Raw genomic sequence first — 17,067 nt, 5'->3', positions numbered from 1 at the left:
AACTATATTAGTTACATCCTTGACAATTTCCAGCATATTTGTTCAGCGTGATTTCCCTTTTGTAAACCAATGCTGACTCTGTCTGATCTTGTTGCTGTTTTCCACATGCTCTGCTATGAAATATTTTAAATGGTCATTAACATTTTCCCCACTACTGATGTCAAACTAACTGGTCTATAATTCCCTGTTTCCTCTCTACCTCTTTTAAAATTTTTTTTTAGCCATGTTTTAACCCATAAGAATCTAGAATCTGTAGAATTTTGAAACATAACCACTAATATATCCATAATTTCTGAACATATTAATTAAGTATTCTGGGGTGTTGATTATTAGACTTTGGGGATTTATTACCCTCAAACCCATCAATTTCCCCAACAAAGTTTCCCTATGAATACTGATTTCCTGTGGTCTCCAACATTTGTGGGACACTATATGTGCCATCCTTTGTGAAGACGGAACCAAAATATATATTTAATTGGTTTGCCATCTCTTTGAACCCCATGATAACTTCTTTTTTTGACTGTAAGGGACCTACATTTGTCTTCACTAATCTGTTTTCTCTTTACCTACCTATAGAAGCTTATACAATCAGTTTGGATGTTCTCCACAAGCTTAATTTCGAAACCTATTTGCCGACCTCTTCATCAATTCCTTTGTCCTCCTTTGCTGAAGTCCAAACTGCTCCCAATCCTTACGTCTGCTGCATTTTTTGGTCAATTTTTATGCATATCCTTGAATCTAATACTGTCCTTAATGTTCTTTGTTGGGTCACCTTTCCCATTGTATTTTTGTCCAGACAGGAATGAACAATCATTGCAGTTCCTCCATTGGCAATCCACCGTCATTTCTTTTAAGCACCATTTCCCAGTTTATCATCGCCAGCTTGCACCTCATTCCATCGTAGGTCCCTTTATTTAATTTCAGGACCCAGGTCTCAAAATCAACTACATCACTCTCCACCTGAATGAAGAATTCTATCATATTATGGTCACTCTTTCCTAAGCAGTCTTGCATAGCTAGACTGCCAATTATTTCTTCTTCATTATGCAATGCAGAGTCCAAAATGATCTGTGTACAGTTGGTTCACCAATGTATTGATCCAGAAAAATCTCATGCACACTCCAGGAATTCCTCCTCTATGGCATTGTTACTGATTTGATTAGCCCAATCTACATTCAGATTAAAAGTTACACATAATTAAAGGTGTTCTTTATTATTTTATTATTGTATTACTCTACTGCTTGAGATTCTGATTTCCTGTTTAATGCCTTCGTGTTTGTTTGCTTTGACATTAAATAAAATTGGAGATGGGGTAACTGACTGTGGTAGGTTATGCAATGAAACTGCCAGGAAAATGTCTAACTAGCACTGGTAATTCTGTGAAGTATCCTGTTAAGTAAATAAAAAGAGCCTGTTTCCACTGGCAGGAAGATGACAAGGTCAGAAGTCACACAACACCAGGTTAGAGTTTACCAGGTTTATTTGTGGAGCATTACCCCTTCATTAGGTTAAGTGGGAGAGATGCACACAGACACAGAATTTATAGGCAGAGAGACTAATCTGCAGAGAGGTCAAAAGATCATACAATTGAGTGGAGTGTCGACAAGCTGAATAATAGGTCTTTGCAGGTGATCAAGAGTGACAGACAGTATGAGTAAACTGTCAACAGCTGATTAACAAGTGAAGGGATGACCTATAATCTGATTAAATGAGGCAGAAAGATAATTACAAAAAAACAAAAATAAGGTGACTGGGATAACATAATAATTATAAGAGTCGCATGCCGAGGGTCTAACCAAAGTAATAAGTAATCCAAAGCTCTACAAAACTAATTAAGGTAGAGAGATCATAACAATCTATCAAGGTGATAGTATCTAAACAGGACAATAAACCATTGTACAAGGATCCCCCAGCTTCTGTCACTACACTTGAGACTTCTTACAGAAACACAGCACCCATGGACCACTCAAAACAGGATCATTCTTCATCACAATAGAGGTTTCAGCACTCTACACCAGCATCCCCCATGATAACGGCATCGCTGCAATTAGCCTCAGTATTCAATACCAACAACTGCCAATCTCCAGGCACCATCCTACAACTCATCCGCCTCATCCTCAATCACAACTTCTTCACCTTTGACAACCAGTTCTTCATCCAGACACAGCCATGGGGACCAAAGTTTCACCCCAATATGCCATCATTTTCATGCACATGTTCGAACAAGACTTCTTTGCTGTGCAGGACCTCCAACCAACACTATACACCGGATACATTGATGACATTTTCTTCCTTTAGACTCTTGGTGAGCAATCACTGTATCAATTGCATAGCAATATCAACAAGTTTTATCTCACCATCAGTCTTATCATGGACTACCTTTCAGAATCAATCTCATGCTTGGACACACGCATCTCCATCAAGGATGGACACTTCAGTACCTCACTCCATCTCCATCCCACAGATACCCTCACGATGCTACACTTTTCTAGCTTCCACCCTCAACATGTTATACCATGGACAAGCCCTGCACATACACAGGATTTGCTCAGATCAGGCACACTCTCATAAGAATAGGCTTCAATGCTCAACTCATTGATTGCTAGTTCTGACATGCCACAGCAAAAAGCCACAATGACCTCCTTAAAAGACAGATACAGGTCATGAATGATAGAGTCTCCTTCGTTGTTCAGTACTCCCCCAGAGCAGAGAGACTACGCCATGTTCTTCACAGCCTTCAGCCTGTCATAGATGATAATGACCATCTTGCCAAGATCATCCCTACACATTCACTTCTCACCTTCAAACAGCCGCTAAACCTGAAACAGACCATTGTTTGCAGCAAACTACCCAGCCTTCAGAATAACATCGACCACAACACCACACAACCCTGCCACAGTAACAGCTGCAAGACATGTCAGATCATCGGTATGGATACTACCATCACATGTGGGAACATCACCCACCATGTACATGGCAGATAGTCACGTGACTTGGCCAATTTTTTTTCAGATTAGATTCCCTATGACATGGAAACAGGCCCATCTGCCTAACAAGTCCACACCAACCCTCTGAAGAGTAACCCACCCAGACCCAGTTCCCTCTGACTAATGCAGGTAACATGATGAACAATTTAGCATGGCCAAGTCACCTAACCTGCACATCTTTGGACTGTGGTAGGAAACCAGAGCACCCAGAGGAAAACCATGCAGACACTGGGAGTATGTGCAAACTCCACACAGACAGTCGCCTGAGGCTGGAATTGAACCTGGGTCCCTCACACTGTAAGGCAGCAGTGCAACCACTGAGCCACCATGTTACCCTAATGTTGTCTACCTCATAAATGCTGCAGGCAAGGATGCTCCAAGGCATGGTATATTGGTGAGACCATACAGATGCAACAACAATGGATGAATGGACAACAATTATCAGACAGGAATGTTCTCTCCCAGATGGAGAATGCTTCAACTATCAAGGACATTCAGCCCCCGATCTTCGGGTAAACATTCTCCAAGGCAGCCTTCAAGATACACAATAATGTAGAATTGCCAAGCGGAAACTGATAGCCAAGTTCCGTACCCATGAAGACAGCCTCAACCAAGACCTTGGGTCATGTTGCAGCACTTTATTGAATCAATATATCATTTCAATTGCATGACACTGAAATCTTTTGTTATAAATTCTGTGTCTTATAACCCGGTCTCACCTGATGAAGGAGCAGTGCTCCAAAAGCTAGTACTTCATAATAAACCCATTGGCCTATAACCTGGTGCTATGTGATTTTTAACTTCATTTACTCAGATTGTAGGTCACCCCTTCACTTGTTATTGACACTTTACTCACACCATCTGGCACTCTCGATCACCTGCAGAGACCTGCTATTCAGCCTGTTGACACTCCACCCATACCATTTGTGCAATCTTTTGATCTCTCTGCCCATTGGTCTCTCTGCCTGTACATTCTGTGCCTGTGTGCTTCTCTTTTGCTTCACCCAAAGAATCGCTCCAAAAGCTTGTGATTTTAAATAAACCTGTTGGACTATAACCTGGTGTTATCTGACTCCTGAGCAGTCCAACACTGGTGCCTCCACATCAGGAAGATGATAATCATTGGGCAGATATTTGACCAATTGGTAAAAGAAACAAACTGGAGATGAAGAGGAGGGATGAAGGTTTCAAACCATTAGTGGCTTGTGGTTGGGGTAAAGTACTGCCACCAATCCTCATTTCTCTGAGTATTAGGGCCTACCCAAATTAGCACTGGTACAATATAAGTCTTATTGAAAAGAAGCACCAGCCATACTTAGCAAGATATAGTTTATTCCATGATAGCAATGGGCATGAGTTACATTGTCGTCAGGTCGAACTAGTCAGGAGCCAGAGATGATACACCTGTCTTTCTCAGGACCTTATACTGGATTCTTCTTCATCACCCAGCGACTATGTGACATCATCAGATTGGGTAGAGCTTCATGCAGCTTTAATATGATATCTTTCAGAACCATTACCTTATAAGACAGAAAGCATTGCCTTGAATGGGTGATGGTAGCAGATTCAATATGAAATCTTTCAGAACCATTATCTTGTAGGATAGAAGGTATAGCCTGAATGGGTGATGGTAGCAAATTCAATATTGATTTTCAAAAGGGAATTGGTGAAAAGGTGAAGTTAACAGGGCCATAGGAGAAGAGTAGGGAGTGGCACTAATTCGATATCTCTGTTAATAAGCCAACACCATCTTGCTGCACTGAAGGCTTTTTTCTGGTCTGTAAGATTCTACTTAGTGTTACCTCTTACAGCTCAATAGCAGGATGTGTATAGCTATGTTGGTGCTTAAAGCTACTTCTGAGAGAGACATTGGGTTCTTGAGAGGATGTCTCCTCCTGGGCCACTGACGGTGCTGGAAGACTCTTCCAGTTCTACAATGTTAGAAAAGGAACAATCGAAGGAATGCTGGTTGTAATCTTCAAGCCGTGCCAGTGTTACCTGACACTTACATCTTTTTTGAGTGAGAAGGTAAATATGACATGGAGTAGGATGGTACTTCTCCTGAGTTTGGGAGATTTCCACATCATTACTTTTCCCCTATTGCTTCTATGTTCTTGTATGGAAGGATGTCCAAGAGTATTCTCCGCAAAGAGCATCAAAAGCCATTGATTTATGACCTGCTCCAATTCCACTTCTTCTTTGCGTTGTGTACAAATTTATTATGTAAGCAAAGAAATTTTTCTCAGGAGGTTACCACCTCAAGAAGAAATACATGCTGGTGTCAAATCAAGCTGCAGTTTGTATGATGCGGCAGTAACTGGCCATGTGTCATTATTTAGGTTGATACATTTTAATGAAATGTCAGTTTGCCAAGTCTTTCAGTTGTAAGTTGCAGCTTGCACCTTAGAAGTCATAGAATCGCTACAGTGTGGAAACAGGCCCTTCGGCGCAACATGTCCACATCAATCCTCTGAACAGTAATCCAACCAGACTCATTCCCCGACCCTATTACTCTACAGTTACTCTTGACTACACATTCCTGAACACAATGGGCAATTTAGCATGGCCAATTTGCCTAACCTGCACATCTTTGGATTGTGGGAGGAAACTGGAGCACTCGGAGGAAACCCACGCAGACACGGGAAGAATGTGCAAACTCGACACAGACAGTTGCCTGAGGCTGGAATCGAAGCCAGGTCTCTGGCACTTTGAGGCAGCAGAACTAACCACTGAGCCACCATGCTGCTCCAAACATCTTAGCCCTGCTGTGGTATGGATTACTCTCTCAATGTTTCCCTTACTCTTGAGAAAGTGCATTTGTCACTTGGAAGTGGCCTGAGTGACTCTCATTTTGGGGAAAGCCCAGAATATGCACATCGTGCCATCTAATAATATAACCGAGGGTGCATGAATACTTCCCCATTGTGATGCGTACCGGATATTCATGTCTTCTGTACATCATCTCTCCATTATGTTTTCCAAAGTTGGACTGAGAGAACGGTAGGTAAAGTGAGATCAGATAAGTTTCCAGCAAAGGTGCTTTATTTCACAGAGTGTGAATATACAAGGCTGGTTATGATCACTCTCTTGTAATTTTCTCTATACATGAGAATTAGCGAAAGGACTATTGAAGTCTATAGGAACTGGACATGGATCACCAGTAAATGTGAATGTCGGTAAAGGTGCAGGTTCAACTGAGGGGAATTTGAGTCAGACCTTTCCCTTATTCTCATGCACACCATTGGCACTTATTCTGCTCAAATGTTTGAGTGTTGTAACGCACATTCAGAGAAATCTTTCTAACTATGGCATGAAAGCGTTAATAGCAGACTGTGTCACTCTGCTGAAAACTGTGTGTGTGCATATGACACTTGCTGTATGTGGCCCACAGTGGGAAACTGGGGACAATTCTGAAAGTTGACAACTTGTATTTGAGTATCAGGCAATGAGTTGTTCACAGTTAAAGAACTGAAAAGGGGAGAAAATTAACTGGCTAAAAATTGAAACAGTGTCAAAGAAGAAAGATCCAGCTTGTCACAATGTTGGAGAAAATGATTGTGGAACAGATAGAAATGGTTAAAGCTGTCACATAATTTAAGTGGGACTTGGGCAAAGAAATGATGGACTGTCAGAGTCCTCATTAACTTTATCTAGCCAAAATGCAAGTCTTATCATGCTATGGATAGAACAACTTAGCAATGTCAATGCAACATGTTTCGGGATAGAGTGGTAGTGTGGTTGTTAAAGGACAAGCGTTCTCCTGCTAGTGTGGAGCCTCACCCAAAAGCAATGGATATAGAGAAATCATTTGCAATTTTCCATTTGGAGAGCCATGGGCAAAGTGAAGATTACTTGCCATATGCTGTTGATGCAGTGAGACGTAAGACACGGACTATTTCTACAGCAGTAAAGAAGTTTGAGAAACAACTTTTCATTAAATTGTGCAGCTTAGAGTGAAAAAATAAGTAAAAGGTATTTGTACTGATTCGGAGGCAATGGTCTAAATGTTATTAATTCAAAATAGATTTCAAGAGAAAGAAATGAGGAGAAGTTTGTTCACAGAGGGGTTGCAGGAGCATGGATCACTTTGCCACAGGGAATAGTCAGGTTAGAGATCATTAATCAGACAAATTTAAAATTGAGCACCTTACTTGGGATTTTGAAAAGACATCAGTGGTGGTAGGGTTTGAGTTTCATAGGGACACAGACGCTAGAGATACATACAAATGCGGTGTTTTCCCAGTGGCACTGGGACCACATTGAAGTTTGTTTGCACTGTAAAATTCTACTGAATTTGTCATAAGGCATTTAGCATGTTTGTCTTCATTGCTCAGACGTTTGAGTATAGTTGGGGTGTCATGTTCAGGTTATACAGGACATTGTTGAGGCCTCATCTGGAGTATTGTGTCCAGTTCTGATCGCCATGTCATATTAAGCTACAGTGGGTTCAGAGAAGATTTACCTGGATGTTGTTGGGATTGGAGGGTTGAATTCATAAGGAGAGGCTGAATTGGCTGGGACTTTTTTCACTGGAGCATAGGAAGTTAAGGGATGACCTTACAGAGATTCATAAAATCATGAAGGCTAAAGATAAGGTGGATAGTAGGTCTTTTCCCTAGGGTTGGGGATTTCATGACTCATGAGTTTGGGGGGGGGGGGGGGGGTTGTATTTCTAAGGTGAGAGGAGAAAGATTACTAAAAAAATGAGGAGCAATTCTTTTTAAGAAAATGACTTGTATGTGAAATGAACTTCCAGAAGAAGCAGTGGATGTGGGTACAGTTAGAACATTTAAAAGGCATTTGGCTAAGTCCATGAATAGGAAAAGTTTGGGCCAACTGCAGGCAGGTGGGATTAATTTATTTTGGGATTATGATTGGCATGGACTGGTTGAACCAAAAGGCCTGTCTCTGTGCTGTACAACTTTATGACTCTATTTACGTTTTGAGGCGTGCACCAAACTTGCTCCTCAGTGGGCATTAAAGACTATGGTCATATGAGTAGGTAGGAGAAATGGGCTCCCATAGTTGAAGACAATGGTAAAAAACTGGGTTTTTAAAATAAGCTGTAAGTTTTAGACAATTGCTTAAATGCCAATTTCCTAACTTAGCATGATGGGATTAGACCTCTCAACTTCTAGAATGACCAATCCAGAACAATAATCACTTACAGTGCCGTACATTCATTGAAGCTCCAGAGCAGAAGGCTATCCAAAGAGGTTACACCTTCAGCGGAGCATGGCAAGGGATGGTTGCGTGTATGAAATGTATGGCCCTCTCAATTGTCAATCATAAGATTCCACATGGCACTTACCGGGCACAGAACGGTTCGTACCTGGAGCTGCTTACCTTGCATTGCCAGACACAGTTTTCTTTCTCTTAAACATATCAAGCAGGCTGTTAGATCGGCAGGCGGCTTTCCCATCGCCCACATGCATGCGCACGACATCAGAGGTGGTGAAGGCGCTACGGACATTGCGCTCTGGCTTGGCGATGATGATGTAGATCTTTGGAGTGAACATGCAGCCCAGAGCCACTGTCACACTTAAGCTGACCGAGAAACTGGTGGTGATAATTTTGTAGTTGCTGCCAAAGTAGATGGGGACAAAGGCCAGCCATATGATGCAGGTTGTGTACATGGTGAAGGCTATGTATTTGGCTTCATTGAAATTTGCAGGAACGTTCCTTGTCTTGAAGGCGTAGTAGGTGCAACTCATGATGAGAAGCCCGTTGTACCCTAGAGGGGCTACAACACCCAGGTTGCTTGTGTTGCAGATTAGGAAAACCTCATTGATGCTGGGGTAGGAGAGGACAGGGGTAGGGGGCTCGAGGATCAACAGTGTGACTACTATGGTCAACTGGACGCTGATCAAGATGGAAGCGATCACCAACTGAGCCCAAGCACTCATGAACCTTGGCTTGCGAGTGCAGATCTTCTTTTTGCTGCCAGCCAGGATCCTAGCAATACGGTTGGTTTTAGTCACTAAGGCAGAATAACACATGGCAGCAGCAAGCCCAACCAGGATCCTCTGAAAGTAGCAGGAGGCCAAGGTTGGCTTAGCCAGCAACGTGAATGGACAGATGTAGCCCAGGAAGATGCCAGCCAGGATGATGTAACAGAGCTCGCGGCTCGAAGACTTGACTACTGGAGTGTCCCTGTACAACACGAAGATAAGGGTAACAAACATGGTGGCTAGGATCCCTAAACAGGAGAAGACAACAGCGATAGCAGACTCCACGTCACTCCAGCTCAAGTGCTTCACATCAATCCTCTTGCAACCTGTGGAAAAGTAGGAAAAAAATGGTTCAGAAAACGAGTAGTTTGGTTGTCAGGCCCTCGTGCATCTCTTTATGAGGTTCAGCGTCAAAGTCTACTTGATAATGCTCTTGGGAAGTGACTTGTGATGGTTACTCAAGGGCAAATGTACTATAGGCTTATAGGTACTAAAGATACATAAATGCAACTCATTGGTTCATACAAACTATATTGGTGGTTTGTAAAATGGAATGGTTGATATTTTCTTTCATGCTGGAAAGCTAAGAAAAATGCCCACTTCTAGTGGAACCAGAAAGTAATGAAATTAATGGAAGGTAGGACTTTGGATTATTTCCTGAGAGCAAGATTGGAGCAATAGCATCCAATTGTAATCCATGGGTTATGAATAAGTAACAAGCCACCTGATATTTGTAAATATTGAAGTTCACTACCCTACTCGTATACACTTTCCCAGAAAATGGCTGAATGATAAGTGAGAAAAGTTTTCCAAAGTTTCCCAGTTTTCCTGTCAAGCCCAGGAATATATGGACTACATTTTACATTGGCAGAGCAAAAGCAAATTCTATTGGGCAAATGAGGCACAAAATAAATCGCTGGTGACAAATATTTTCATGATTGAAGTTGCATCATGGTGTTGCCATTTGGCTGCCTATTTTATAGTTTGCTCAGGAGTTCTACTTTAAGTAGCTTAATGTTTTTGTGGGATTTGTGAATAGTTATCGCCCAATTGCTTGTTAGCAAATCCCATGCAATGCAAGTTGGGTGTGTGAGGTCAGAGACCAGATATTTTGATGTTTGATCCTGCCAAAGACTGGGTCCAGTATGTGGAAAGACTGAGTTATTTTTTCAGGTTAAATGACATTGGTGCAGATGAAAAGCAAGGAGTAATTCCCCTGACAGCTTGTGGACCTGCAGCTTTATGACTAGGTTAAGATAATTGGCAGAGGCATGTGACTTTAGTTTAACCCTTTATGAACAGCTGAGAGACTGTTGGATATATGGGATTAATGATGTAACCAACTGGACTTAAGGAAGGTACAACACAGGCTTTATCATTGCAAAACGTAGCAAGTGAATAGAAATGGACCCCCTCGTCAGTCCAACTGGACCAACTATGGGGACACCACTTGAGTGAAAGCAACTACATAGCCTCACTCAGGACATATACTGAATAGAGAGATTCTAGGTCAGCTTGGAGCAATACCCCAGAACAAAGCCAAGCCTGGGCAAAGTGGTTAAAATTTTCTTCAGAATCTGGGCCGGCAAGCCATTGTCATTACTGCTGGCATGCAGACTCGAGACAGTGAGACGAAAATTGAGTAAGAGAACTCATAGACAGGTTTCAAGGGGATATACCCAGGTACACACCCTGGAAGGTCCACCGACACCTGTTTTGGAGCAGTTAAATTGCTTAGCAACATCCAAATCAGAGCCAGTCAAAATAAACGTTTGGTTCAATGGCTGTCCAGTTCTAATGGAGGTCGATACTGGCGTGGCTGTTTTGGTGGTCACAGAACCAGTTTTCAACAAAATTCACTCGGGACTCCAACCTTTAAGTTTGTGGAAGACGTTAGACCGAGAACGTATACTGGGGATTTTCTTTACAGATTAAGGGTACAACTTTGGTTTCGGTCTCTTATGAGAAGCAGCTGGTTCAATTACCATTGATTGTAGTAAAACGTTTGGGTCCAAGCTTGATGGGTCGCAATTGGTTGAGAAAAAATTCACCCAGATTTGCTCAGCAATTTTTGATGAGAAAATGGCTGCCTGTGTGAAGTCCTTATTAAATACCTGAATGTTTTTCAGGAAGGTCTTGAGACAATCAAAGGACTCAAGGCTGCCTTGCATGTTGACCAGGAAGCAATTCCATGATTCTGCAAGGCCTGCCCAGTGCCATTAGCCTTACAGGCAAAAGTAGAGGCAGAAATCAGAAGGCTGGAACGCGACAGAATCATCAAACCAGTCCAGTTTGCAGAATGGGCAGCACCGATCATACCAATTGTAAAGCCCGACGGGTCGATTCGCCTTTGTGGGGATTTTAAACAAATGATAAACCGCTTTTTGCAGCTGGATAAATATTCCATCCCTTGCATAGAAAATTTTATAGGCAAAAATGGCAGGGTAGCTGTCCTTCATGAAGCTGATCCATGTGTACTTGCAGTTGCGGTTCGATGAGGATTCCCAGAAGTATGCTACAATTAATACCCAAAAGAGTTTGTACCAATATATGAGACTGCCATTTTGGGTGTTGTCAGCTTATGCAATTTTTCAGCGGATGATGGAGAACATTTTCCAACATCAACCCCAGGTCACCATTTGTCTATGATGTCCTAATAACAGGGAAGACCAATAAGGAGCACTTATATAATTTGGACATAGTCCTTAGACATTTCTCCCTTATGCCTTTGAAAGGTTCTAGGCACCCCAAGCTGCTTTGAAACACTGTACAATGACCCACAGTGATGGCAGGGAGGGATTTCCTGGATTTTGACCCAACATCAGTAAAGTAAGAGTGATATTGTTCCAAGTCAGAATGGTGAATGACGTAACTTGGAGGGGAACTTTCAGATGGTGGTACTTCCATGCATCTGCTGCTCCAGTCCTTTTAGATGGTAGAGGATGCCAGTTTAAGTGCTGTCAAAGGAACCTTGGTGTGTTACTGTAGTGCATCTTGTAGATGGTACACCCTACTGCTACTGTACAATGGTGAACAAGGGAGGAAATATTGATGATGGTAGATGTGATCCCTGTCAAATGGGCTGCTTTGTCCTGGATGGGAGTCAAGCTTCTTGAGTGTTGATGGAGCTGCACCCATCCAGGCAACTGAGAAGTATACCATAACACTCCTGACTTGTGTATTTTGACTGGCTTTGTTGTAATAATGGGTGAGTTGCTCGCAGCAGAAATTCTAGCCTCTAACTTGCTTTTGTAGCCAGAGTTTGTATGTGGCAAATTCATTTCAGTTTCTGGCCAATGGTATCTCCCGGGATGTTGATTTTCACTAATAACGCACTATTCTAGGTTAGGCCTTCCGCTGGGCTCCATTGTTCAATTCAGAATATTTCAATCTGATCAGTTATAGAGGCACACTACTTTTTACCTTGTTCAGACAATTCCCACAAGCCCAGTGGAGGACTCTGTGCCCTCAGCCACAGCAACATTCAGTGCAAAGTTTCATGAAAATAAATGGACAAGGGTAAAATAAATGGAGGCTGCTGTTCACTCATCAGTTAAAGTACGTCCTGGCTCATTGTGCCTTGAACTATTGAGGACATTAAAGAAATTGGAAGGAGACTCCTCCAGTACGTGACAAGGATGTTCCAGATATTAGTCAGCCTTTATATGAAATGAGGCCAGTTTCATCCAGGACAGCAACAGAAGTTGCTACAACTGATCTTGCTACATCAGATGGTGAGAGAAATATGACTTAATTGCTTCCTGCTGATCCTTGCAAAACAGGGTGAGAATATTATATGAGGATAGGTTTGGATTTTATGTAATGCTGTTCATGGTGAAAAGACTATGGAAACTGTGGTGAAAACACTATAAAAACCAGAGCTTACAACCACCTGGAGAGATGAAAAATATTGGGGCTGTTCTGGCTATGTAATGGGACCTCCAGCAGCAGGTGGCATTGGTGAGGGAGGTCAGCTGGAACAGTCAAACAGAACCCCCACCCCTACCCCAAGAGAAAAGGGTGACTTTCAGGGAAGGAGGCCTGATAGGTCACAGAATCCCTACAGTCTGGAAACAGATCCTTTGACCCGACAAGTCCACACCGACCCTTCAGATCCATTCCTCTACATTTAACCCCTGACTAATGCACCCAACCTGTACATCCCTGAACACTATGGGCAATTTAGCATGGCCAATCCACCCCAATCTGTGCATTTTAGGGTTGTGGGAGGAAACCAGAGCGCCTGGAGGAAATCCACACAGACGGTCACCCAAGGCTGGAATTGAACCCAGGTCCCTGGTGCTGTGAGGTAGCAGTGCTAATCACTGAGCCACCTCGCCGCCCATTATAGCTAGGTAAATACTGTGTCTTCTTCTTTAAACATTAATATTCCTTCATATTTGCAATGATCTGATAACAGTGTAATAAATAATCCCTGCTTCATGATCTTTGGGATGCCCGTACATTCAAATTTCATGTCACATAGTGAAAAAAAGACTATAAAGTGAAGACCTACTCAAGATCTTTAACATTATGAAGAAATCTGAAAGGGGTGGACCTGGAGAAGATGTTTCCCCATTTTATTTTTAAATAAAATCCCTACAGCTGGCTATTTGGCCCATCAAGTCTACACTGACCCTCTGAACAACGTCCCATGCAGGCTTATCCCCCTTACCTTATCCCTGTATTTTCCCATGCCTAATTTATCTAATCTGCACATCCTAGGACTGCTGGAGGAAACCCATGTAAACAAACTCGCCCAAAGGAGGGATTGAACCTGAGTCCCTGGCACTGTAAGATAGCAGTGCTAATCACTGAGCCACCATGCCACTAAAAATGAGGGTCACTGTAGGAGATAGCAACTAATAAAGCCAGTAAGGAATTCAGCAAATTATTTCCTGCCTAAAAACTTGTGAGAATGTGAGACTTGCTACTGCATGGAGTGGAACAAAGTGAGGACTGCAGATGCTGGAGATCAGAATTGAAATGTATGGCGCTGGGAAAGCACAGCAGGTCAGGCAGCATCTGAGGAGCAGGAGAATCAATGTTTCACGACATAAGCCCTTCATCAGGAATGTGGAGCATGAAAGGAATATAAATAGGAGGTTAGGGGTGGGGGTGAGGTAGCTGGGAAGGTGATAGGTAGATCCAGGTTGGGGTGATAGTGATATGTTGGCGGGGAGGGTGGAGTGGATAGGTGGCAAGGAAGATGGACATATATGTTCAAGAGAGTGGTTTGAACTGTTCTATCTGTCCATCTTCCTTCCTACCTATCCACTCCATCCTCCCCTCTGACCTATCACCACCACTGCCCACCTGCATCTACCTATCACTTTCCCTGCTCCCTCACTCCCCCACCCCACCCTCCTATTTATTTCTCAGCCCCCTTCAGCCCCCACATTCATGATGAAGGGCTTATGTCCGAAATGTCAATTCTCTTGCTCTTCTCTTGCTGTGCTTTTCCAGCGCCTCACTTTATGACTACAAGGAGTGGACCAGTTGACTAGAATAGATGCATATAAGTGAATGCATCACAACTATAAGGACTAAATAGATATGTTGATAGATATGCGATGATGTACCATCGACATACTAAACTGTTGGGCTCAATGATCGTTTCCTGTGCTGGACATAGAGTCATAGAGTCAGGCAGCACAGAAACAGGCCTTTCATCCAACCAATCCATGTTGAACATAATCCCAAACTAAACCTTCTATATAACTCAAATGAAAATTGGGTAGTTGGGCAGCTGGTGGCCATGAATTCATTACTCCAGCAAAAGTTATCATTATGGTGTTGGGGAATATTAAAAGCACACAGCCTTAACATCTTTCATAGAGATGTATAGCATCCAAACAGAGCTTTTGGTCCAACTTGTCCATGCCGACTACATATCCCAACCCAATCTAGTCCCACTTGCCAGCACCCGACCCATATCTCTCCAAACCCTTCCTATTCATATACCCATCCAGATGCCTTTTAAATGTTGCAATTGTACCAGCCTCCACCACTTCCTCTGGCAGCTCATTCCATACACGTACCACCCTCTGCGTGAAAAGCTTGCCCCTTAGGTCTCTTTTATATCTTTCCCCTCTCACCCTAAACCTATGACCTCTAGTTCTGGACTCCCCCACCCCAGGGAAAAGACTTTGTCTATTTACCCCATCCATGCCCCTCATGATTTTATAAAGCTCTATAAGGTCACCCTCCAGCCTCCGATGTTCCAGGGAAAACAGCCCTAGCCTGTTCAGCCTCTCCCTATATCTCAAATCCTCCAACCCTGGCAACATCCTTGTAAATCTTTTCTGAACCCTTTCAAGTTTCAAAACATCTTTCCGATAGGAAGGAGACCACAATTGCATGCAATAATATTTCATGAAGGTCAAGACAAAAGACATTGGATGGAATCTCCACTTTTGATCTAACTGTGGTGGTATGTGTAAAATAGGCAAGATTCCCTCATTCCCATCAATACAGACTGGAAAGCACAACAGATCACGCACCTATTGTGCACTTAGGTGGTCACTGGGATAGTGATCTCCTGCCTCAGGGTCAATCAAGCTGCTGGCCAACTGGAGTCACAGAAGTCCAGAAGCTGTGGGCATGGGAGGTGGGGGAATTGGTTGGAGGGGAGATGATGTGGTGGGAGTGTGGGGTGCCATGCAGAGATGGGGGGTGTCAGGGGGCTTGGAGGCAAGGTTAGCTTCTGTCCTTTGTGCCCACAAACAAACACAGATTGGAAAAGATTAAAGGCCTCCACCACAGCCCACCTCACCCAGCAGGCAGACCATACAGTTTACGGATCACAATAGAATTAGAATTAGCTTTATTGTCACCTGTACTCACAGGAATACAGTGAAAAGTTTAAAAGTTGCCACTTATGGCACCATCTTGGGTACAAACTACCTCCGTACAGATGCTTAAATACAAATTTTAGGGAAAAAATATTTAAAAAATAAAGAAATGAATTAGAAATAAGAGTTGTGAATAACATTCATCTCCAACTGCCAGGACCAGAGATAATCTATAGCATGAAGAGATCGTTAAGTTGTTGTCAATTGACCACTTAAGGATATCAGTCGGTGACAGGATAATCAGATAATTTATTTCACTGACATTGGTTTGCAAGAAACACCTTGACCACAACACTGAAAAGAACTGCCCTGTTCTTTGTCAAAGCAGCAAAATCTAATTATGAGAATGCTACCCAAATCTCAGGCCAGTTTTCCTAAAGTGGCTTTACCTGTGAGGTCAGCATTCGGCCACCAGCCCAGCTCACAGGCCCTGCATGTGAACTCATCCTGCATGTACTCATTCTCTTTGCAACTTGTGCAGATCCAGCAACAGCTCACCTCCCCCTTCCGAATGACCTGTGGAAACAGAACAGAGAACCTCATCAATAGAAGTGAAAATAAAATGCAGGGGAGTACTCAGGCTGTCAAGACAGAAAAAGAGAGTTGACATTTCAGGATGACAACCTTTCATCAACAGCAGAGCTCCTTCTCTCTCTCTGAAGGGCAGCGAAGAAAATATTTAGAAGGTAATAGCTAATCTCAACAAGTTGGGGGTTGACCTTCACAATGAATGCAACCAGCCCAATCCTTTCACAGATAATTTGTTGGAGTGCCAGTTGGACTCACCTTGATCTGACCTTTTGTACATGGCTCGCTACAGACAGACCGTACCATCTTAGTCATGTTCATCTGAAGCTTGTTATCGTCAATGTCCAGCAACCCTTCGTACCATGTCCCAATGTTAACATAGTCATACATAGCATTCTCTGTCATTTGAAGATTCATAATATCATACCTGGCAATTCAAAGAAGAGGATTAACTAGGACAAGCAATTCTTTGGTGTGGATTACTGTAGTGGTCCCACCACAGGAGAGAGAGAGCTTCACTCAATGGGAATATGACAGTAAGATCTATCGCTCCATTAGCATCAAGCCTTTAGCTCACACCCTCATTGAGCAAGTCTTCCCGCTGGGAGCACAAGCATGTTCAATAAACATCGACTCATTCATCATTCACAAGAGGAGGCCATTTAATCCATCATACCCATGCTATCTGTTTTGAAACAACTAGCCAATTAATTTTACACTTGTGCTCTTTCACCCACAACTCTTCTT

General features: G+C 42.8%; 1 protein-coding gene across 1 annotated transcript in view; it reads right to left on the bottom strand.

Annotated features, from left to right (window-relative positions):
- The window catches only part of LOC122553027 (metabotropic glutamate receptor 1-like), a 299,057-nt gene that overhangs the window by 21,587 nt on the left and 260,403 nt on the right, over positions 1–17,067 (bottom strand). The window contains exons 6-8 of the mRNA XM_087991568.1: positions 16,579–16,747; positions 16,182–16,308; positions 8,334–9,264 (exon numbers count right to left, since the gene is read on the bottom strand). Coding sequence (XP_087847694.1) covers positions 8,334–9,264; positions 16,182–16,308; positions 16,579–16,747 — 1,227 coding nt within the window. The remainder of the gene's footprint in view (positions 1–8,333; positions 9,265–16,181; positions 16,309–16,578; positions 16,748–17,067) is intronic.

Source organism: Chiloscyllium plagiosum, unplaced genomic scaffold (genome assembly GCF_037043375.1).
Source record: "Chiloscyllium plagiosum isolate Xiang-an unplaced genomic scaffold, Cpla_swu_hap1 HiC_scaffold_10, whole genome shotgun sequence".
Classification (NCBI taxonomy): Eukaryota; Metazoa; Chordata; class Chondrichthyes; order Orectolobiformes; family Hemiscylliidae; genus Chiloscyllium; species Chiloscyllium plagiosum.
Note: the sequence above shows the minus strand (reverse complement) of the source record. Positions and strands in the feature narration are given on the sequence as shown.